A 26,405-nucleotide genomic window follows, 5' to 3' on the forward strand; every position below is an offset into this window, starting at 1 on the left:
TTGGCACAATGCACAGATAAATGGATTGATTACTTTGTTTTGAGAACACAGGCTGTGTTTTGTAACATTAGCATGTGTAATATTTTCTCAGAGAGATTGTCCAGCAGAGATATGACGTCTGAGACTGAAGCCGATTGATTGGGTTTTGTTATCACGCTGACGACATCAAATAACAGACGCTCATGGGATCCTTTTATGACTAAAGAAACCCCAAAATCTTTCAGAGTCTGTAACAGCAGACCGTTGGCCTGGTCAAAGGGTCAAAGGTCGACTGGTTTACATGTCACACTTTTGGCCCCTGAGGTCCACAGTATCTGCTAACACTGTCATTCTGCTGACTATAAGTAACTACAGTCAAACCAAAAATTATTCAGACACCAGATATCATTTTTTTTTATTTTTTAATAGTGTGTGCAGGACACTATAGTTAGTTTATGTAAGTGAGGAGAGCAAAATAAAGTGACATATTATACCCAAAAATTATTCATACAGTGAAATTTGGGAGTAAAAATGATTCGGCCACTTTGAGCTGATCATGTTTTCTTCAGTGTTTTCTCTTTAATTGCTAATGCTCTTTTTACACACACACTGAACACAATGAAGCATTGCTTGGTCACTGGTTGAGCTAAACTGGTATTATCTAATTGTGTAGTTAAATTTAACAGCTGACAGATATTCAACCTAACTCATGTGTGAGACAGTCTAACAGTGTGTGTGTGTGTGTGTGTGTGTGTGAGACAGTCTAACAGAAGGATGGACAAAACCTGAGCGTTCTGCTCATATTTATTACCATTTTCTAAACAATAGCGAATAATAAACTGTGATAATGTGAGAAATGTGGAAAGTGTCCGAATAAAGTTTGGTTTGCCTGTAGTTGCAAAGTTACTTATAGTCAGCAGAATGACATCAAAATGAAGTGTTAGCAGATATTAAGTAGATATCAATGTATAAATCTCAATTTTAAAAAATTTACCCATGTGACTGGTTTTGTGGTCCATATACTTGCCCCCGGTTTCACACACAAGGCTTAAGCTAGTCTGAGACTAAAATGCATGTTTGCGCTGTTTTAACTGAAGGGAACTGTTATATCTTAAAATATGTCAGTGTGATTGTTTTGTCTCCAGATGCACATCAGTGATGTTTATAAAGCTGCTTAAATTGTCTAAAAAAACTTTTATTCAAATTTGTTTAAACTGTCTTTATATACCAATACATAATTAAAATGCAAGTACTCTGAAATAGAGAGTATAAAAAACTGAGTGACTCTAGTGTATAATCTTCAATAAACACAGCTCATTAATTCCAGTCACTCCCAGCTAAAAACGGGTGCGCGACTGCGCGCACGTGGGCAGGGCCAATAATAGCGGCGGTAGTCATGGCGACGGAGAGTGACAGTTGCGCAAGCCAATCACTTGTTTCGTCCCGGTAGGAATTAATGAGCTGTGTTTATTAAAGATTAAATACACTATAGTCACTCAATCTTTATACTCTCTTTTTCAAAGTAATTACATTTTAATTATGTATTGGTATATAAAGACAGTTTAAGCCAATTTGAAAAAAAGTTCTTTAGACAATTCTTACCTACACAACCTTTAAATGTCCTAATTAATCTAAGGACTAATCCTGGCTTTATCTAAACCCTGTCTGTGAAACCAGGCCTTTATGTATTTAATCTCACTTTATTATTTTTTTCTACTGTACTGTATATAAATATACATTTCCTTCAGCATGAGGAGGCGTATTCATTTCACTTTTGGCGTGAAAGAGCCTTTACATTTGGCAAAAAAAAAAATATATATATATATATTTTTTTTAATTAAAAAAACAATCATTACTTCCAATAAAAAGTAACTACCGGTAAGTAACGCAATTACTTTTTTTTAACGGAGTAACGAAATATTGTTACACATTACTTTTAAAAGTAACTTTCTCCAACACTGGTCTTAAAATATATCATAATTGAGTTATAATGAATTGTTAATGTGTTCTCAGTGTCCTGATGCATTCAGTGCAACAATGTGTGGAATAATTTGTGAGTTCAAAAGCTAATAATTAATTATACTGGATGTAAAATTAAAATAAATAATTGGGGTGCACGATAATCGCAATATGATGAGCGTCTCGGTTTACAGTAAATCTCTGCTTTTGCTGCGAGTTTGAACATTAAAAAGTTTATAATTTAAGACATAATAAATATTAGTATTGCAACACCAGTGTGCATGTAATTATCTATCATAAATAAAAGAGTCCACTTTAAAGTCCAGCTACAAAATCAATATAAAACACTTACGAATAAAACATTACATTTATTTACTTTATTAGGCATTTACTTGCATGTCATGTGACCGTTATCTGACATCAAGCTAAGAACATGAAAATGTGTTGTTGAATTATTGAAATATTTAAATTATACTTCAATTACATATTTCACATCTAATACAAGTTTGTGAATCCCTGATCAGTGCCATTAGAGCGAGAAGGGAAGGGAAGAAGAGTGTGTGTGTGTGTGTGTGTGTGTAGTGAAGATTAAACAGGAAACTTCCTTTTATTTTACCTTTGGAAAGCTAAACGTGCATCCGCACATAAGACAGAAGGAAGTACATCCGATCTCTGAACGTGAAACATGTGGACCCTAACACCGCCGATCACAGCCTGGACGGGACTTAGGAACAGATTGAGGAAATAAAAACATATTTTATGGTTATGATTATGATGTGTGGTGTCAATGAAGAGCAAACTACAGATTACAATTGAAGATTGTCATTGCATTCACGGTTTGTCTTCCGTGTAAAGTAAAATCTTAAACATTGCAGTGGAAGTGTTGAAGATCCATGAGCTGTGCATCCATCCGTCTCCGTCCACAATTACCATGGAAGAGCACGGATCGGGAATCTGGTGCCGTCTCTACACACACGCTTCTGCTTCACACACACACTTCTGCTTTATTTGTGCTTGCAGCGCCGGCTCCTCTGCCGATAGATCTCCTCAGTGAATGGTCTGCAAACATGACACACACACACACACACACACACACACACACACACACACACACACACACACACACACAGTAAATCTTAAGAAGTGCTATAGCGTACCAGCCTGTGCCTGACACCCTGTGTGTGTGTGTGTGTGTGTGTAAGAGACGCTTGCCATAAATAGGTCAGATATAAGGCCTGCAATTCTTATTCAATGATGACACAACTAATTGTCAGTGAAATTAGATTCTTCTTGACCTTCAGAAAACATATGAGCAGTTTTATGGATTAAGCTATATATATATAAACATATATATACTGTACATGTGCGTGTGTGTATGCGTGTTCGTGTGTATATGTGTGTGTGTATATATGTGTGCATGTGTATGTGTGTGTGCACGTTCGTGTGTATATGTGTGTATATGTGTGTGCATGTGCGCGTTTGTGTGTATATGTATGTGCGCGTTCGTGTGTATATGTGTATATATGTGTGCATGTGCGTCCGTCTGTGTGTATATGTGTTCGTGTGTGTGCATGTGCGTTTGTGTATGTGGGTGTTCGTGTGTATATATGTGTGTGTGCTTGTGTGTGTGTGTGCGTTCGTGTGTGCGCGCACATGTGTGTGTGTGTGTGTATTTATGTGTGCATGTGCGTGTGTGTATGTGTGCGTTCGTGTGTGTGCGTTCGTGTGTGCGCTTGTGTGTGTGTGCATGTGCGTTTGTGTGTGTTCGTGTGTATATGTGTGTGTGTGTGCGTTCGTGTGTGTGTGTATGTGTGTGTATGTGTGTGTGTGCATGTGCGCGCGCGTGTGTGTATGTGTGTGCGTGTGTATATGTGTGTTTGTGCGTGTATATGTGTGTATGTGTGTGCGTACGTGCGTGTGTGTGTGTGTGTGTATGTAGAACAGAACAGTCCAGTCCGTGGTTTTTCTTCCACGTTCTGGGTTAAAGTGATGCCGGCGCCTGTGTTTATGTGAGAGACAGAGTTGTGTGTAATTGAGACGGATCATCCCAGCTCTATCATCACCGCTCTACACGCTCAGGCCAGATTGTCGTTTTAGTTTCAGTGCTATTAAAGTTCAGTTCTCTCACGGCCACTGTCGCCATAGAGACGTCACAGTGTACATTCCCACATTTATTCCTGTCGCTATGGAGAAAAGCTGGCAGGTTTTCTGCTTAACCTTTTATTGCCGAGTGTGCTGACCTTTACTTGCATCAATCTTAGAGCGTCTCAGACTCAGAACTGATGTTTTCTGTGTCTCAGAAGTAAGAAAGGAAACAAGACCATGGATGTGTGTCAATAACATGCATTTTATTACACCCCCACTACATTTTTAACGTAATATTGTACCGGTCGAATGTGTTCAAACAGCTACAAGGCACCGCCTACTCTCCTCCTACTGACCTAAAGCTTAAACGTCATGGGACACGCCAAGCGGGATTTAAACTTTGTCGGCTGGAGAAAGTTTGGTTTGGAGATGAATGACGTAAAAGCACAATGTTCTCTCACCACTCCTGATTTCTAACACGCACTCGAAAATCAGAAACGAAATCTTCTGCTCTCTGTACGTAGGTTGCGTTCATATGCAAAAATTGTGCAAGCTTATAAATATCTGGAAAAAAAAAACATGTATTTACCCACCAAAAGACCCGTCCCTCGAAGTAATCCGGACAGAAGTGGTTAAAAGTGGACAAAAGGGACGGGTTAAAACACCAGGGGCCCTATTGTAACGTTCTGAAACGCAACTTTGTGGGCGGATCCCGGGCGCTGTTGCTATTATACCGGCGGGATAAACGAAAATCTAAAATGTGTGTGTCTGAAGTCGCTTCATTACTCATAGGTGTGGTTTGGGCGTAACGTGAAATAAACCAATCAGAGCATCCTCTCACATTCCCTTTAAGAGCCGGCGCGCTTGTTCCATTATAACGGCGGGTTTGCCAGCGCACGCAACTTACATGATGGTAACGGTGATCTCGCAGTCTTCAGGATTTAGTTTCCTGGTTCTTGACGGACAACACACTTTGTCAGATGTCCTTATATACCGATGTGTCTCGCCACTATTGATTACAGGTTTGATCCGTCATTACTACAATTAGCCTGAATAATTTGGGTAAATGTGTAAGCTAGATTTATGCCTATCTTCACGGACACCACAATGATTTCCCTCGTGGGGTAATATTTTTCCTTGTAATAATGTATGGTTTGCAAAAATATGAACTGCTGTGTCTGTGTAGATGAGAGAAGCAAAGTGTGTGTGTTGTTCACACGCTACATAATGGCCAAGCACACGCGCTTAAAATAGCATATGACTAACGCGCGGCGCCGCTGTCTTTAGACTGGGTTTCTCCTGGTCAGTGGAGGAACTGCAGAATATCACCAGGGAACGTTTGCGCCGGAACACGCTCCTCTTTTCACCGAACCGCCCCCGTGAGCGCAAGTTCATTCCCTAATTTACCGACGTGTCTGTGGAGGGAAGAGTCCGCTGTGCGCGGGTGCAAAATAGGAATGATACATGCGTCGCTGTACACAGTCATTTGCGCTGGGTGCAAGATACGGCCCTGAGTGTAAACGGGAATGTGTCTCTCGTCTACTTCTGATCCGATCGACCAAAACGCATCTTAATACCAGCTGTAAACTGGGTATTTATTGGTTTTATAAACCAAAAGTATATTATGTTATGTGTACTGTAAAGCACTTTGGTTTAACTCGGGCTGTGCTCTATAAATAAAGGTTGAGGTCAATCTGAGCATTATTATGAGTGAAAACTGAGGGTACGTTTACACGACAGTGATGTACTAAAAACTGAAACGGTTTCCTGTGTTTTTCGCAAATTGACAACGTTGCCAAAATGATCCCCGTTCACGCGGTTCCTAAATGCTGTATAGATGGCGACTTAGTAAAGAAACACTACATGTCTATAGACACGTAACACACATGCGCATGACGTCACCGTTTTCACAAATGTGACACTGGACCACAAAACCAGTCACATGGGTCAATTTTTTGAAATTGAGATGTATATATCATATGAAAGGTGAATAAATAATCTCTCCATTGATGTGTGGTTTGTTAGGATAGGACAATATTTGGTCGAGACACAACTATTGAAAATCTGGAATCTGAGGAGCAAAAAAATGTAAACATTGAGAAAATCTCCTTTAAAGTTGTGCATTTATGTTCACGATTGTGCTGCATTCACTCACAAAAATATATGTTTTATATATTTACAGTAGGACATTTACTAAATATCTTCATGGAACATGATCTTTACTTAATATCCTAAAAATCTATAATTTTGACCCATACAATGTATAGTTGGCTATTGCCACAGATATACCCGTGCGACTCCAGACTGGTTTTGTGGTCCAGGGTCACATATTAGCATCTTTGTAGTTTACATGGAGACAATAATGGCATAGTTTTCAAAAACGTTCACATTGAAACTAAAAGTTTGTGTTTTCAGGCCCCCCAAATGCCATTGTCATGTAAATGAACACATAAGTTTTCAGTTTTTAGTTGAAAATGTGTCGTGTAAACGGCCCCGTGATTCTGATAACACACTTACCCTTCATATGCAATCGCTACTCTGTAGGAAACGTCCACCACTACGGCCAGGACCACCCCTATAGGACTGGCATTCCTAGTGCACACATATAAAGAGACAAACACACAACATATTCACTTAAGGCAAGACACGACAAGCTGAGCCAGAGATTCCTAACTGGTTTGGTCATGGGACCACATATTCCCATGGTCGTAAAAGCATTAGTTCACATTTCCTGAAAATTTCCTGAGAATTGACTCTCCCCCACACCATCCAAGATGTTTACGTCTTTCTTTCTTCAGTGGAAACGAAATGAAGGTTTTTGAGGAAAACATTGCAGGATGTTTCTCCATATAGTGACTTCAATGGTCCAACGGGTTTACGGTTTAAATGTGAGTTTCAGCTTCAAAGTCTCGACACGATCCCAGCCGAGGAATAATAGTCTCATCTAGACAAACCAGCGGCCATTTTATAACAAAAACAAACATTTATATACGTTTAACCACAAATGTTCATCTTGCATGACTTCACGTAATCACGTTGTTCCGGTACATAAATGTAGAGTAGGACAAAAAACTCTCCTCCAACATCAAAATCATTTATCTTTATAAATGGCGTTTGACTAAGTCTTTGCACATTCGCTTTGTAAACACTAGGGGCCCTATTTTAACGATCTGAAACGCAAGTGTCAAAGCGCAAGTAACTCTGTGGGCGGATCCCGGCGCTGTTGCTATTATACCGGCGGGATAAATGCCTCTTGCGCCTGGCGCAAAATCTAAAATGTGTCGGTCTGAAGTCGCTTCATTACTCATAGGTGTGGTTTGGGCGTAACGTGAAATAAACCAATAAGAGCGTCCTCTCACATTCCCTTTAAGAGCCGGCACGCTTGTTCCACGGCGGATTGCTATTATAACGGCGGATTGCTATTATAACGGCGGATCGCTATTATAACGGCGGATTGCTATTATAACGGCGGATCGCTATTATAACGGTGGATTGCTATTATAACGGCGGATCGCTATTATAACGGCGGATCGCTATTATAACGGCGGATCGCTATTATAACGGTGGATTGCTATTATAACGGCGGATCGCTATTATAACGGCGGATTGCTATTATAACGGCAGATTGCTATTATAACGGCGGGTTTGCCGGCGCACTCCAGGAGCGGTTCACAGCCGAGGAGACCGACGTTCTCATCAGGGCCGTAAAACACAGAGAAGTGACATTGGGGATGATGGGAGAAACCACACAAACTAGCTTCGGTTAAACAGGTGTATAATTTGGGTAAATGTGTAGCCTAATCTAGAATTTTTTTTTTTTATCTAGATAGATTTTTTTCACATCTTCACGGACACAACAATGATTTCCCTCGTGTGTTAATATTTTTCCTTGTAATAATGTATGATTTGCAAAAATGAAAACTGCTGCACTGTTTATAATTATTAGAGAATCAAAGTGTATGCGCGTTAACACACTACATTATGGCCAAGCACGCGCCCTTAAAATACCATATGACTATCGCGCAACGCACCGCTGTCTTTAGACTGTTTTTTTCCTGGTCAGTGGCGCAATTGCTTTCTAAAACTGGAAAATATCACCAGAGAACGTTTGCGCCGGAACACGCCTCCTCTTTTCACTGAACCGCCCCCCCCCGAGCGCAAGTTCATTCCCTAATTTACCGACGTGTGTCTGTGGAGGGAAAAGTCCGCTGTGCGCGGGTGCAAAATAGGAATGATACATGCGTCGGTGTTCAAAGTCAATTGCGCTGGTGCAAGATACGGCCCTAGGTCTGTTCTTCCGCCGACGTCACGCTTGACCTTTCATCGTGATTATGTAATGTATGGCGAATCACAGCTAGTGCAAGTTGAGCATTTGTGGATAAAAAGTATATATATATATATTTTTTTTTTTAAATGTCCGCTGGTGTGTCTAGATAAGATTTTTATTCCTCGGCTGGGATCGTGTCCAGACTTTGAAGCTGCACTGAAACTCACATCTGGACCTTCGACCCGCTGGACCATTGAAGTCACTATATGGAGAACATCCTGGAGTGTGTTCCTCAAAAATATTACATTATTTTCGACTGAAGAAAGAAAGACAGGAACATCTTAGATGACGTGGGGGAGAGTAAATTATCAGGAATTTTTAATTCTGATGTGAACTAATCCTTTAAGCCGCGACCCAAGCTTTTAGAAATTTGAACCAAGCAAATTTACTTCTCAAAAATGGTTTACAAACACACACACACTTTACTTAACATACACATACAGTGTCAGAATTTAACTAACGCTGATGAATAAACATTATCACAAGGTAAGGCTATTAAATAACAGTCCCAAGCTAGTTTTTGTTAAAGGGTAACTGTCGCCAAAATGCAATCTAGGGTCTTTTTGTTAATATACCCGAGGCAAACTTTCGTGTAAAAAGCATAATTAGGATGGAAACGCCACTTTTAAATTTGACCGTATTTTCGTTTTCGGTCAAAATGCCTTCTATGATAGCATCAAAATCGCTATTTTTAAAACACTAATGCGGCTCGACACAACATGAGACTGTGCTGGAAGTGTCACCAGCGGCTCTACACATGAACTCCAGCATTGACTACAGTGTGTGTGTACACAGAGTTTACTAAAAAGAAAGATTTTGAACAACTCACTGCAGCTGTCCGCCGCCATTTTGTCAGTCAAAAATAGTCGATCTCCGAATCCAACATAACAGGGAGGAGAGTAAAGATGGAAAGCTCCTAAAGCTTGTTTCCATATAAATTCACAGATAATTTGTTGTTTTGTCGTTTGTGAAAATCAATATTGACCTTGTATTGGAAAAAGGATCTTCATATAAGAAACGATACTACAATTCTGAATCCGTTCATTCGCATTCGGAGATCGACTACTTTTGACTGACAAAATGGCGGCGGACCGCTACAGTGAGTTGTTCAAAACCTTTCTTTTTAGTAAACTCTGTGTACACACACACTGTATAATGCTGGAGTTCATGTGTAGAGCCGCTGGTGACACTTCCAGCACAGTCTCATGTTGTGTCGAGCCGCATTAGTGTTTTAAAAAGAGCGATTTTGATGCTGTCTTAGAAGTGCCCCGTGCACTCCCTTTCAAAAGGCATTTTGACCGAAAACGGAAATACGGTCAAACTTAAAAGTGGCGTTTCCATCCTAATTATGCTTTTACACGAAAGTTTGACTCGGATAGATTAACAAAAAAGACCCTAGGTTACATTTTGGCGACAGTTACCCTTTAATACAACTAAAGTTCCTCATGGACTGAAATATTGTACCCCCCAAAAATAAAAAAATATCATGTTTTACTAGCCTTGTGGGAACATCTGCTAAAGTATTATACTTTATACTGAATGTAATCAATATTATAAAAGTGTTGACTGCTGGTTACTTAAGCGTTTATGTGTTTGTCTCATCCAGACCTGATTTCTACTATTATTGAGCATAAAATACTGTCAATTCCTGCTTATATTGTTGTATTCTCCTCCCTCCATTCAGGAAAACACCTTTTGATATGAAAACGTAATTGAAAACCATTTGTGGGTCAACGCAACTACTGCAGTGCTAATGTAATACAACCAGACAAAAGGCAGAAAGGCCACAGCGTCACAATGTTTTGGTAACCAAAGGTGCCATAATAAGGAAGAATCTGAAGAAAATACATTTTAGATGTAATTATCTATATAAGGCCATAAGCAAAAGTCATAAACACGCTTAAAAGGGTTTAAAAAGTTAGATTTCATAAATGTATTAGATTTCTGCTCACCAAGACTGCACTTATTTAATCAAAAATACAGGTAAATATTATTATAATGTAAAATAACTGTTTTATATGTGAATATGTTAAACTGTAATTTATTCCTGTGATCATCAGCATCATTACTCCAGTCTTCAGTGTCACATGATCCTTCAGAAATCAGTATAATATGATGATCTGATGCTCAAGAAACATTTATGATTATCATCAATATTGAAAACAGTTGTGCTGCTTCATATTTCTGTGGAAACTGTGATGCATTTCTATTTTTAAGGATTCTTTGAACAAATTCAACAGAATTTATTTGAAACATAAATATTTGCAACATTATAAATGTTGTTATTGTCACAATTGATCAATTTAACGCATCCTTGCTGAATTATAGTATTAATTTCTTTCAAAAAAAAAAAAAGAAAAAAAGAAAACTGCAAATCAGAAATTTAATCAATAAACATATGTGTCCCTGGACCACAAACCCAGTCTGGAGCCGCACGGGTATATCTGTGGCAATAGCAACTATACATTGTATGGGTCAAAATTATCAATAATTATTTTATGCCAAAAATCATGAGGATATTAAGATCATGTTCCATGAAGATATTTAGTAAATTTCCTACCGTAAATATATAAAACATGTATTTTTGTGAGTGAATGCAGCACAATCGTGAACATAAATGCACAACTTTAAAGGAGATTTTCTCAATGTTTAGATTTTTTTTGCTCCTCAGATTCCAGATTTTCAATAGTTGTGTCTCGACCAAATATTGTCCTATCCTAACAAACCACACATCAATGGAAAGATTATTTATTCAGTTTTAATGTTATGTATACATCTCAATTTAAAAAAAAAAAAGACCCATGTGACTGGTTTTGTGTTTTGTGGTCCAGGGTCACATATACAAGAAATTAACTTTAGAATAAAATGAATTGTTTAAATCGTTACAAAGGACTATTCCAGTAGTTTGGAAGATATATCCATATGCAAATGTCACAGAGGCTTGAATGACTTTGGTAAAGTGACTTGATTGTGAATCAGATTTTAACTTTACTTCACAGAGATGATCATTATGGGCTGAATGAGGAGGAGATATGGATCATTACACGGCATGCTCGAAGACTTTGCATGTTTAATATCTGAATTATGTCTTGAGCGCTGACACCGAAAGGCAACATGCATTAAAAAATGAAATTTCCATTTAAAATGAATTGACTATTAGCCTGAAGTAGTGCAAGTGCTGTCGTCATTCAGCAGGTCAGGATGAAATGGCACAGACTGTTATTTCATTTTGTTGATAAAGGCCAGAGGTTGAGAAAGAATGAACAGGACATTGTGTTTGACAGATTCAAACTAGAAATCAGAATATGTGTTGCTTGTATGCAACTTTTATGCAACAGGATACACACTAACCTATATAAACATTTTACCGAAATTATTCATCATGAACCAATAAATACTTCACAGACATTAAAGTTAAACATTAATCCACACATTAATATGGAATTGTATCCAATCAGAAACCAGAAAATGAACTCTCTCTTTTATAATATAATTAATATAACATGGCTCAAAAGAACAGCAGATGACAAAAACTTATAATTGTATAGTTGATAAATAATCTTCAGATGGAACTAGAAGATCAGCGATAAATACTTTACCATACAGAGATAGAACGACAGAAATATTTTTTTTGTGGACGATACTAGGTTTCATTCATAAAAAAAAAAAAAAAATTAGAACTATTTTCATTATTTTCATTTGTGCAATGCAAAACAATCACATTCTTATTACAAATAAATAAAAAATATATATGCTCTTATATAACTTGTAACTTTATTACAGTAATGAAAAAAAAGAAGAAGAAGATGAGTGCAACAGTCAGGTTCCAGAAGTAAAAACTCCAACAATTTTCTCCATAGAAGAAAGGATTATTAAAGATACGGTGAAACTCGAAAAATTTGAATATGGTGCAAAAGTTCATTTATTTCAGTAATTCAACTTAAAAGGTGAAATGATTTGTTATAATTGTGATGATTATGGCTTACAGCTTATGAAAACATTTTCACAATATTCTAATTTTGAATTTGGGGTTTTCATGAGCTGTAAGCCATAATCATCACAATTATAGCAAATAAAGGCTTGAAATATCTCACTTTGCATGTAATGAGTCTATATAATATATTAGTTTCACCTTTTAAGTTGAATTACTGAAATAAATGAACTTTCGCACGATATTATAATTGTTCGAGTTTCACTTGTAACTTATAAACCTCCAGAGCCGGACAGTAACGGAGAACATTTACTTGAGTACAGTACTTAAGTACAATTTTGAGGGATCTGTACTTTACTCGAGTATCATTTTTGGGGAGTACTCATGACTTTACTCAAGAACATTTGAGAGGCAAATATTGAACTCTTTACTCCATTACATTTCTATCCATAACCGTGAGTACTGAGTACCCGTTACTTTCTAAAAATAAAATAAAAATTAAAAAAAAGTCTCGGAAACCCTCAATTTGTTGTTTCCCTCTCAAACGTGACTGGATTGTGCAGGCGCCACTGTGGTTCAGAGGTGTGTCAGAACATTGCTACTGTATATTGCCTTCTTTGCTGGTTTAGGTTTATTGATTTGATTGATGAAAAAACACACAATTGTTAGTTCAAATGTGGGTGCAAAAAATCCATTAAAACTCAGAGTTTAAATAGCAGAGGTTTGTCAGAGCGTTGCCATTGTGCTATTGCCTTGTGGGCAAGTGCGAAATGTTAAATAAAGCAACGAGGTAAAAAGATGAAAATTACTTGATTTTACTTTCAATTCCTTTTACATTCTCCAAGATATTAAAATTTTTCATAACTCCATGTAGGACGTTTCTGTACATAAATGTAAGCACTGTGGCAGTAGTAATCCAATATTTAGAAAATGTACTCTTGTATTCTTGATACTCAAGTACTTTTAAAAACAAGTACTTCAGTACTTTTACTTGAGTAGACATCTGACTGTAGTACTTTTACTTGTACTTGAGTAAAATTTAGCAAGGGGAATCTGTACTTTTACTCAAGTAATGAAGCTGTGTACTCTGTCCGCCTCTGTAAATCTCTAAAAGACAGGCCTGCTGAGAGCTACGAGGTTGTTAATTGATGGTATTTGCTTCTTTTGAAGCCGTCAGCCTGCTTAGTTTTAAAATAATAATGTTCTCTTTTCTTTGAAATCAAGGTTTTTAAACGTTGTTATTCTCCTTGTAGCTGATTGGCTTGGTTCACGACTTATAACGCTTTATTGAAGACTTTAGTAAAAATCCAAATTGGAGAAATGAATGGAAAAAAAAAACTTCCGGAACCAACGCCGCTGAAAAGTGGACGGGCGCTAAAACACTCCATTGAGAATAATGGGAATTACAACAAATTAATTAATAAGTACAGTAAAAAAATTAATAAACTGGTAAAACTTTCAGGCGCATTACAGTGATGAGCGGGAGGGAAATATTAAAGTGCCATGAAGATAAAAAAAAATAAAAAATAAAAAAATAAATAAATAAAATACCCCCCAAAATTATACTTCATTTTATTAAGCATTCAGGCGCATTACAGTGATGAGCGGGAGGGAAATATTAAAGTGCCATGAAAAAAAAAAATAATAATAATAATAAAAAAAATAAAAAAAATAATAATAAATAAATAAAAACCGGAAATTATACTTCATTTGATTGAGCATTCAGGCGCATTACAGTGATGATCAGGAGGGAAATATTTAAGTGCCATGAAAATAAAATAATAAAAAAAAAACGGAAATTATACTTCATTTGATTGAGCATTCAGGCGCATTACAGTGATGATCAGGAGGGAAATATTAAATTGCCATGAAAATAAAATAAAATAAAAAATACCCGGAAATTATACTTAATTTTATGCAAAATGCACTTTTTTCTTTTGATTTTACGGTGAACTGCGAGATGTTATTGTGTGATTCCCTTATTTTCATGGGGTCAGGCTGACCACTCACGTTTCTGCTCCACTTCATTCATCTTTTACTGTCTTCTCCTGACCGATCGACACTTCACATCCTCTTAATGATTAGCAGAAGCTGATGAAACACACACAGCGTGACCTGGTTAACTCTCCCTCCCGTAATCAGAGCATCTGAGCGGCACACATTTACAGTCTGAAATTCAATCAACTTCTGCACTTTATGGCCCTTGAGACAAAAGCTCTTGCCATTAGCCGCGTTTCCACTGTTGGGTCAGGGCCGGGCCGGGCCGTGCTAGTACGTGCCAGGGCCAGTCGCGTTTCCACCGTCACCTCCGGGGCTTACTCGGGGCCAACGGCCAGGATTTCTGGCCAATAGCGTTTCACGGCCCATTTAAAGCCCTGGATCGCACTGGCCCGAGTCTGATGCAGGAGAGCAGCATCTAATTCACACTTCGTTATTTGCAATGAAAAACGTGATTTTAAAATAATTCAGTGAAAACATGCATATAAAAAAGAATGAAAACTTTTGCATCAACTCGCACCAATGCTACATTTTCTAAATGTCGTAATCGTTTGTTAACAAACAAGTATTCATTACTTAAATGAGCTCATTGTTTCTGCCTTAAATCATTACATTGTTTAAATTAATACATTTTTAGCTAACTGTGATTTTGTATAAGTGACCCTGGATCACAAAACCAGTCACATGGGTCAATTTTTTAAATTGAGATTTATACATCATCTGAAAGCTGAATAAATAAGCTTTCTATGTATGGTTTGTTAGTATAGGACAATATTTGAAAATCTGGAATCTGAGGAGCAAAAAAATGTAAACATTGAGAAAATCTCCTTTAAAGTTGTGCATTTATGTTCACGATTGTGCTGCATTCACTCACAAAAATACATGTTTTATATATTTACGGTAGGACATTTACTAAATATCTTCATGGAACATGATCTTAATATCCTCATGATTTTTGGCATAAAAGAAAAATGGATAATTTTGACCCATACAATGTATAGTTGCTATTGCCACAGATATACCCGTGCGGCTCCAGACTGGGTTTGTGCTCCAGCGTCACATATCTGTAATTTTAGTTTTTTTAAAATACTCAAGATATTGTTTGATACGTGCGATCTCTGATTTTAGTCCTTGAAAACCAAAAGTAGTGCTTGAAAACTCCTTGAAAGTCCTGGAATTTCTTTTTACAGTATCTGTACGAACCCTGATATGATAATTAAAATGAGAACATTAAAAACCCATGTCCCAAACACAATTATAATTGTGAAACTTTTGTTTTTGTAATCAAGCTCTCAAAAATTACCTAAAAATTTGTATTTAGATTTATCTGCCGATATATCGGTTATCGGCTTTCAAATATAAAGAATTATCGGTTATCGGTGTCAGACAAAATTTTCATATCGGTGCATCCCTATGCAAAAGTATCATAAAAACATAAAAATAAAGGAGTCTATATGACACATGCTCTTCTGTATATTCTTCTGAAGTCTTATGATAACGGTGTGTGATAAACAGACTGACAGACAGTGTGCTATTGGTTAAAAAATAAATTAAATTGAGATGTATATATCATTTACAAGCTGAATAAATAATCTCTCCATTGATGTGTGGTTTGTTAGGATAGGACAATATTTGGTCGAGACACAACTATTGAAAATCTGGAATCTGAGGAGCAAAAAAATGTAAAAATTGAGAAAATCTCCTTTAAAGTTGTGCATTTATGTTCACGATTGTGCTGCATTCACTCACAAAAATACATGTTTTATATATTTACGGTAGGACATTTACTAAATATCTTCATGGAACATGATCTTAATATCCTCATGATTTTTGGCATAAAAGAAAAATCGATAATTTTGACCCATACAATGTATTACTCCAGACTGGGTTTGTGCTCCAGGGTCACATATGAATAATTCATGAGTCTTGATGATCCAGTTGAACTCATTGACTGTAACTGATCCGCTTCTCTCACACAAAGCTCTAGATTGCTATATAAAAGTCATCCAGAAATCTCCATAAAGCACATTAACCCATTTTCCCTCCAATATTTTATTCCCGATACGAGGCTGAATGAAATTGGGTCGAGACTGAGCTGTCCATCACGATTTATTGGCTATCGTTTAGATAATAACCATATCTATATCACGTTCTACTGCGCCCAACGGCATGAAGGACCTTGACATCACCGTTTTAATGAGATATTCCGGGTTCTGATTGGCCAATGGGATGTGATGAAGCCAAATGACTCGGATCAGATGCTTGTGAGACGCGTGTAGGTGGTCATTTATAAAAGGGCTCTTGAAGTCAAATGCTATTAGGGATGTATTTGCTTAAATGAATGTTTCCCAGAAGGTTATGTTATGCACTCCGGCGCTCTGTGTAACAAAAGTTTCATTTGCATTGGAAATGAGTTCAAGGAAAAGGTCAAATCATGTGCAAATGCAATATCCGTTCTTTTGAATAAGTAAACTCTCTATTATGGGAAGTGTAAGGTTAAGCTTTAAAAGAATATGTGGTAAAAGTGACACATTCTTACAAGTATGCATGTGAGTCTTGTTAATTATTAAAGTCATGTTTTCAATTCAATTCACTTTTTTTTTAAAGCGCTTTTCACAATACACATCGTTTCAAAGCAGATTTACAGAAAATGCACGAGTCCATATTACAATTTACAGTGATCTGCTATCAGAGGAAACTGTCTAAGTTATGCATTTCAGAAATGTACATATGTGACGCTGGACCACAAACCCAGTCTGGAGTAATACATTGTATGGGTCAAAATTATTGATTTTTCTTTTATGCCAAAAATCATGAGGATATTAAGATCATGTTCCATGAAGATATTTAGTAAATGTCCTACCGTAAATATATAAAACATGTATTTTTGTGAGTGAATGCAGCACAATCGTGAACATAAATGCACAACTTTAAAGGAGATTTTCTCAATGTTTACATTTTTTTGCTCCTCAGATTCCAGATTTTCAATAGTTGTGTCTCGGCCAAATATTGTCCTATCCTAACACACCACACATCACTGGAGAGATTATTTATTCAGCTTTCATGTGATATATACATCTCAATTGAATTTATTTTTTAACCAATATTGTCGGTCAGTCTGTTTATCACACACCGTTATCATAAGACTTCAGAAGAATATACAGAAGAGCATGTGTCATATAGACTCCTTTATTTTTATGTTTTTATGATACTTTTGCACAGGGATGCACTGATATGAAAATTTTGTCTGACACCGATAACCGATAATTCTTTATATTTGAAAGCCGATAACCGATATATCGGCAGACAAATCTAAATAAAAATTTTTATGTCATTTTTGAGAGCCTGATTACAAAAACAAAAGTTTAACAATTAAAAATCCACGTCCCAAACACACAATTGTAATGTTCTCATTTTAATTATCATATCAGGGTTCGTACAGATACTGTAAAAAGAAATTCCAGGACTTTCAAGGACTTTTCAAGCACTACTTTTTTGGTTTTCAAGGACTAAAATCAGAGATCGCACGTATCAAACAATATCTTTAGTATTTTTTAAAAGCTCAAATTACAGATATGGGACTCTGGACCACAAACCCAGTCTGGAGCCGCACGGGTATATCTGTGGCAATAGCAACTATACATTGTATGGGTCAAAATTCCCCATTTTTCTTTTATGCCAAAAATCATTAGGATATTAAGTAAAGATCATGTTCCATGAAGATATTTAGTAAATGTCCTACCGTAAATATATAAAACATGTATTTTTGTGAGTGAATGCAGCACAATCGTGAACATAAATGCACAACTTTAAAGGAGATTTTCTCAATGTTTACATTTTTTTGCTCCTCAGATTCCAGATTTTCAATAGTTGTGTCTCGACCAAATATTGTCATATCCTAACAAACCACACATCAATGGAGAGATTATTTATTCAGCTTGTATATGATGTATACATCTCAATTTAAAATAGTTTTACCCATGTCCAGGCTCACATAAATGGTATCCAAAATACAACTTACAACGTATTTAATAATATATATTAACTACAAAGTTTAAAATTGCTATTATTGCTCAATAAATCATATTTTATATTATAATGTTGGAATACTTCGTATCGAGAAAAGGTCTGATGGGGGTTTATCAGACGGGCTGCAGTGTTTTCATGCAATTTTGCATGAAAAGATTGTATTCGTGTTTTTTCAAAAAAAAAAAAAAAATCATATATATTGTATTTAAATAAGTCAAGCACTTTTCAAGTATCTCTTCGTAAATATGTCTCTTTTCAAGGGTTTTTCAGGACTTAAATTTAAACAAGTCAAATTGAGGTACTTTAAGCATCTTAACTGTACGAACCCTGTTTTATGAAGCCGATATGACTGCACTTTACTATATTTTCCTTTTTCTAAGTGATTCCAATCATATTTCAAGCAATTTGAACAGTGCGCATCTGAAGAAGATAATACATTATTTATAGGCTTTAAAATATCGGACAAATTTCCTTATCAAACCGATAACGCTAACATTAAAAATGAACATATGTATATATAATATGCCATTCAAATACATAAATCTAACATATATGCAATCTGAGTGATCAACTTTTCCTTCAGGACTAATATGAGAGAGTGGAGCTGTGACACTAAAGCTCATGAAATACTCCTTATCAAGATTCAAACATAATGTTTTATAATTCTTGTGCACACTGACCCACTTCTTGAGCTCCGGGTGCTAATCTACAGACGCTTCTCAGAGACACTCACAACACAATTGCTTTAAATGTCCTCCTGCTCATGTGTGTCCGTATATACGTACTCTGTTATCTAACACTCGGCCCGTCTGCATCACTCCAGGACAGAAGTGGGTTAATCGGATGCAGGTTGCCGGATCGCTAGCATGTACGCATCTCCATCTATGCTCGGTTTACGATGCATAAGGAGGAAAACGGGCACAATCTGAAGACTTTTCCCAGTTTTATGAGCTGATTTTATGACTTTATCTGTGGATTGGATTTAAATATGGTAAATGTCTTAGTCTGAGTCACACTTTTACTGTCAGCTGCTCAAAACACACTGAACACCATAAGGGGGATGTTTTTTTTTTTAAATGAAATTAATATACTATATTTTTTCCTATAATATTGTCACTGTAATATTTAGTATTTTGAAGTGATTTCATCATACTAAACAAAATTTATAATTTTCATTTAAAATACAAATATAAAAACTGACTGAAAATATTGTTATGAATATATAAATATAAAATTAATATACTATATTTGTTTTCAATAATATTTTCACTTTAATATTCTGTATTTTGAGGGGATTTCATGATACTAAATTAGTATATATATATATATTTACAATTTCCATTTAAGATAACACCATGTGTGTGTGTGTGTGTGTGTGTGTATATATATATATATATATATATATATATATATATTCACTTTAATATTTTGTATCAGGTATTAATGGTACAAACCATATTTACTTCTAAATTAATCACCATTTACATTTAAAATGAAGTAAACAAACACACTGAACAACATAAGTGTAACTTTTTTAAATATATACAATTAATATAAATATTATATATACACTATATACAAAATATTCTAAATTTTGAGGGGATTTCATGATACTGAACAATATTGATTTCATCAATATTCACCATTTACATTTAAAATAATATTAGAGTCATTCTAATAAAAATAAATAAATAAAAAGTTAACTTTCTGGTCTACGTTGACAAACCAGAGGGTTAAATATCCCCGGGTCTGTAGCTAAAGGCATGATTAATTTGACCCAAATGAACATGCAGGAGATGGATATGAACGCTGTGATTGACAGCTGTTGAGACACAGATTGGATTGCTCACGCTACACTGAAATCACAAAGCATCGCACTGCGTCACAGCGACTGATACACATCTACTGACAAACAGATGCAATGCAGATTACTTTATTGAAAAAAAGTCTTGCAACCTCTTGTGCTTTAACAAAGAAATATGTGAATATCTGAAATATCTGAAGAGATGCTCAGTTATACAGCTTGCATAACACTCTCTCTGTGCGGCCAATCAGAGGAAGCGTGCAGGAAGATGACACATTCAAGGTAAAACTTTAAAACAAATTACTATAATGAATGCATGCTAAAACCCTGAAAATAATTGCTTAAAAATAGCCAGATAATACTATTAAAATTCACAATAGCGTGATTAGAAAATTATGAAAATCAAGATTCATAATTTTCTAAACTCAACTGGCATTGGCAGGTTTGTTAAAAAAGGTTTATAACGTTTTGATGAAAAGTAAAAAACTAAAACCTTTTCTTTGCATAATATTATTTGATATAATAGTCAAATATGATCTAAAATAATATAAAATCAAATGTATAATATTTAACAGTAAGGTCACAACAAGCAAAACTTTTATTACAGTATTTATTAATTTTTGTTAACATTAGAGATACAAATGCAACTGTTAAATATATATATATATTTAATTTAAATAAGTTAATATATTGAAAGCATGCTAAAAACTTGATAATAATAATTAATAATCTAAAATAATATTGTAACAACTAGATTGGAAAATGAAGATTTTGATGGCCAAGAATGATCCATACATTTTCTGAATTCAATGTTTAATAACATAAACAGTAAATAAACGGAATTATTGAAAAGCATTAAGATATACGAGTGTGTGTGTGTGTGTGTGTGTGTTTATACCCCACAAAGCGTGGGCGGTCAGAAACACTCTCATCTGACATTTCTTTTCACGAATGCGTGTGAATCCAGAAGCACAACATGAGAACACGATCTTCAGATAACCTGTACATGCTTCAAACCCCGCACAGAGTGTTCATGCTCGAATAAAACAGAGATTATGCCTGACAGACACGCTGACCACGACTCACATTTGTTTTATCATTAGGACTGATCGTCCACATCAGTGTTACGGTTGTGCTGGAGATCAAATGCGTGTGTTTTAGTGCTTCTCTGGCATGTACAGTCAAACCCAAATGTATTCAGACACCTTCAGCATTTCTCACATTACCACCGCTATAGAAAAATGGTAATAAATATGACAAATCAGTTGATATTTCAGTAGTTTTGTCCATCCTTCTGTTAGACTGTCTCACACATGAGTTATGTTGAATATCTGTCAGCTGGTAAATGTAACTACACAATTAGATAATACCAGTTTAGCTCAACCAGTGACCAAGCAATGCTTCATTGTGTTCAGTGTGTGTGTAAAAAGAGCATTAGCAATTAACCCTTTAGAACCTGAAGCTAAAATGGGTGTTTTTCACATATTTAGATTTTTTGACTGTAAAATTCTAAAACAATGTGTAATCTTCATGTGCAAGGTGCAAAAAGATTAGCTTTCAACAAATTGCAGTTATTGACCATTATTGTGTGTGGTGAGTTTGTAAATAGAATTTAAATAGACAAAAATAAAAAAAAGTGAATACATTTTATTTAGAAAAAAAATGAAAAATCACGAACGAAAGAAACTAACACTTTAAAGTTGAAAAATGAAGTATAATACAACTATACAAGTCTTTTTTTGTGACATTGGGTTGCACAGGTTTAATTTAGGACACTTTTTTTCATACACGCACACATACAAATGCGTCCATTCATATTAGGCACGCACACACACACATGCATACACCACATGTAAAGATACGTGATAAAGTAACGGCCATCCACCTCCCAAGTTTCATTAAAAATCATCCCAATCCCCTCTTCTGCTGTCCAACACTTCTGTCACCATGTATTTGTCCGTTTCTTTTATTATTTTATGCAATCCAGAACACTCTAACCCGCCGCGCTTTATATCTCTCGGTTCAAATCCTTTCAAATCCTGTCATTTGCTGATGGAAAGCATGAAATTACCGCAATAAGCCGTATATTGCAGAGAAGCACATGTTGTCTACTGCCAGGGGCAATTTGAATGGTTTTGATAGTGCAAACGGTTGAAGAGTTACGGTACAATGAATACAGCTCGCTGATCTGGTTAAAGAGAAAACACTGAAGAAAACACGATCAGCTTAAAGTGCCTGAATCATTTTTGGTCCCAAATTGTAAATTTTCACTGTATGAAGAATTTTTGGGTATAATATGTCACTTTATTTTGCTCTCCTCACTTACATAAATGAACTTGTGTCCTGCACACACTAGTAAAAAAGTATCAAAAAGTATATCTGGTGTGAATGATTTTGGGTGTTAGCACAAAGCCAAACTGGGATTTCGTGAAGAGCTGATAGAACAAAGTGGGAAATGTGTGCTCTTCTTCTGTACAGCCATGATGCTATTGCTATTCTTAACCACTATATGCCGTATTACGTCACATGTGTCTGAAATAATGATGAAATATATCCTGCATTGCGGATAAAATCTGATTTTAAAACCGACACACATGTGGTTTATATTGGATTGGTGAAAACGGGAGAGTCAACAGACTGAAAAAAGTGTTTTGTTTTTTTTGAAGATGTAAATAAAACATAATACTGAAGGATGTTTTACAAGGAAATCCTATTTTGAGCTTTTCTATTTCAGCATTTCGTGTTTAATTCAATGTGTGACTTCTCTTGTTGTTTGTTGGTTACATTCTAAGAGATATTTTTAACCACTAATATGACGTCACGTGTGTGTCCGGACCAGGATTATGAAATAAAGCAGCTGCACTGCGACTGAAATATGATTTAAAAATCCACACAAATGTGGTTAATATTGGATTCGTGAAAACTGCACTTTTCCACTGAGAGTCAAGAGACTGTTGAGAGCACTGAAAAATATGTAAATAAAACAAAGAATAGTTGAAGTACGTTTTACATGGAAATACTATTTTGAGTTTTTCCATTTCATCATTTTGTGTTTAATTCAATGTGTGACTTTTATTGTTTGTGAAATTTACTAGCAATTTGTGGGAGGAAATTCTTTCTAAACTAAATGTATTTCGGTGTAGAGCTCTGACTCAGTGACTCTTTTATTATATATAATAAATCATTTGTGGCTTTGATTATTAATTATTCAAAAGTGACATTTATTATGTTTTGCTGTCACTTTTGATCAATTTATTGCAAATTTGATTAATAAAAGTGTATATAAATGCTGTTTTTCTGAACTTTCTATTTATCAAATAATCATCAAAAATAAAATGTATCACGATTTCTTGTTTTCAATACTGGCAATAATGATAAATGTGTCTTGATCATCAGATCATCATATTATACTGATTTCTGAAGGATCATGTGACACTGAAGACTGGAGTAATGATGCTGAAAATTCAGATTTCATCACAGGAATAAATTACACTTTACTAGATATTCACATAGAAAATAGTTATTTTAAATTGTAATAATATTTAATTTTTTTTATTGTATTTTCAAGCAAATAAATGCAGCCTTTCTGAGCATAAAAGCATTTTTAAAAATCTTACTGACCCGAAAACCTACATTATTGGTATATTTTACAATAAATACTATATATTAATTAAGTTAAACACACAATGTTATTCACATTTTTTAAAAAAAACACACATCCACAGCTTGTTTGAAAGTGGTTGATATATTGTAAATGGCTGTGTGCCTTTGCATTGTGGGAAAAGGAGCATTAGTGAATCTTCCAGTGAATGGATAAAGATTAGATGGAAAAGAGGAGAGGATAAAGCATGTGTTGGTGAAGTGCCTGCGTGGTTCTTCCAGAGAAGGAGAGGTTAGACCACATGTAAGGAGGCTTGGAAACATTAGCAGTGAGTGTGTGTGTGTGTGTGTGTGTGTGTGTGCATTGCGCATGTGTTGACGTCGATTAATGGAAGAAACGGTATTAGCTTTTTTTTCTTTGCTCACTGAAATGTACTAGTGGAGGAGGCTTTTTAACAACGCCTCTACCTACATTAGTGCAAAACATATCTATACAGGCGAAACTGGAGAAATGAGAATATGGTGCAAAAGTTCATTTATTTCAGTAATTCAACTTAAAAAGTGAAACTAATATATTATATAGACTCATTACATGCCAAGTGAGATATTTCAAGCCTTTATTTGTTATAATTGTGATGATTATGGCTTACAGCTTATGAAAACTTTTTCACAATATTCTAATTTTGAATTTGGGGTTTTCATAATCTGTAAGCCATAATCATCAAAATTATAACAAATGAAGGCTATCCGCACGATGCGTTTGGCGTGGGGTGTTGTGGGGATTCGTAAACAACAACCGGGGTCGGGACGCAAGATTCGATCGTTTCATCTCGTATAGTGTGTGTGTGTCACAGCGGACGACAACCGACCCGCGTCTGCGATGCTTCACCACATCACCATAAAAAGACTAGCATGTTTAAAAAAAAATGTGTGTGAGTGTGTGTGTGAGAGTGAGTGAGTGTGCGAGAGTGAGTGTGTGCGTGTGAGTGACTGTGCGAGCGAGTGTGTGTGTGTGCGAGAGTGAGTGTGCGAGAGTGAGTGTGCGAGAGTGAGTGTGTGAGTGTGTGCGTGTGAGTGACTGTGCGAGCGAGTGTGTGTGTGTGAGTGTGTGAGAGTGAGTGTGTGAGAGTGAGTATGCGAGAGTGAGTGTGCGAGAGTGAGTGTGCGAGTGAGTGTGTGAGTGTGCGAGAGCGTGTGTGTGTGTGCGAGAGTGAATGTGTGAGAGTGAGTGTGTGTGAGTGTGCAAGAGTGAGAGTGTTGTGTGCGCGAGTGAGAGTGTGTGTGAGTGTGCGAGAGTGAGTGTGTGCGTGAATATGTGTGCACGAGTGAGTTTGTGTGTGCATGTGAGTGTGCAAGAGTGAGTGCGTGTTATGTGAGTGAGTGTGTGTGTGTGTGAGTGAGAGTGTGAGAGTGAGTGTGTGTTGTGTGCGCGAGTGTGTGAGTGTGCGTGTGTGTGCACGAGTGAGTGAGCGAGTGTGTGTGTGTGTGCATGTGAGTGTGCGAGAGTGAGTGAGTGTGACTGTGCGAGAGTGAGTGTGTGTTGTGTGCGTGAGTGAGTGTGCGAGTGTGAGTGTGTGTGCACGAGTGAGTGAGTGAGTGTGTGTGTGTGCATGTGAGTGTGCGAGAGTGAGTGAGTGTGACTGTGCGAGAGTGAGTGTGTGTTGTGTGAGTGAGTGAGCGAGAGTGAGTGTGTGTGAGTGTGTGAGTGTGTGTGTGTGCGAGTGAATGAGTGAGTGTGTGTGTGTGTGTGTGTTAAGAGTGAGTGCGTGTGAATGTGTGTGCGAGTGAGTGTGTGTGTGGGTGAGTGTGCGAGAGTGAGTGTGTGCGAGTGAGTGAGAGTGTGTGTGTGTGTGTGTGTGTGCGAGTGAGTGTGTGTGTGCGAGTGAGTGTGTGTGTGTGTGTGTGTGTGTGTGTGCGTGCGTGTGCGAGTGAATGTGTGTGTGTGTGTGAGACGGCACGCGGTGACTGGTCGGAAAGCAACGTGTAGTCTGAAATGTTTCTTGTCCATGAAAAGATTTTAGGAGTCAAAACGGTGTAATCTGGACCAGGCGTTAGACGGTATATCCTTAGAGCAATTACATAAAATCGACTGCTTGCTGTGTGATGATGCAAGCAATCAATCAGTTGAGATTTGCTATAACGCTTTACATAGGCGGATAAACTTCATAAGCAACTTTTTATAAAGAGCTGAGCAATAATATATGATATCAACTTTATACATAGTGCTGTGCACTGACATAGATTACACGTGACCATATACAATCATGAACACTGTTAATAATCATTCAAATGATTACAGTATTGGTCACTGAGCATGCAAACATTACATGCATTTGCAAATAGACAAATTCACACAATCTGACCAATTAACCTTTACATCCCGACTCCACACACTCCACGCTGCCATGCTGGTGATGTGATGATTCATGTGATGACGTAGTGTGTATAAACGTCCAGTCAAACGCTGGCACAAGTGTGTGAGGGTCAACGGGGCGACACGTGTCCAGATCTCTCTCTCTCTCCACGCGTGTGTTTAGCTGCTCTTTCATCCCTGGGGTGTGTGACGCGCACACACACACACACACACACACACACACACACACACACACACACACACACACACACACACACACACACACACACACACACACACACACCGCGCTGGACTCCATCGATTTCAGAAACAACAGCAA

At 36.6% G+C, this 26,405-nt stretch overlaps 1 protein-coding gene across 6 annotated transcripts in view; it reads right to left on the bottom strand.

Moving 5' to 3' along the window:
• Window positions 1–2,288: 2,288 nt before the first annotated feature.
• pemt (phosphatidylethanolamine N-methyltransferase) overlaps window positions 2,289–26,405 on the bottom strand; it is a 99,647-nt gene continuing 75,530 nt past the window's right edge. For 5 of the 6 annotated variants that reach the window (XM_079595808.1, XM_079595807.1, XM_079595809.1 and 2 more), the window contains 2 exons: window positions 6,541–6,615; window positions 2,289–2,997 (listed from right to left, as the gene is read on the bottom strand). In XM_079595808.1, coding sequence (XP_079451934.1) covers window positions 2,943–2,997; window positions 6,541–6,615 — 130 coding nt within the window. In that variant the 3' untranslated portion in view covers window positions 2,289–2,942. The remainder of the gene's footprint in view (window positions 2,998–6,540; window positions 6,616–26,405) is intronic. The other variant, XR_013795737.1, reaches the window with a different exon arrangement.

Source organism: Phoxinus phoxinus (assembly GCF_949152265.1).
Source record: "Phoxinus phoxinus genome assembly, chromosome: 21".
Lineage (NCBI taxonomy): Eukaryota > Metazoa > Chordata > Actinopteri > Cypriniformes > Leuciscidae > Phoxinus > Phoxinus phoxinus.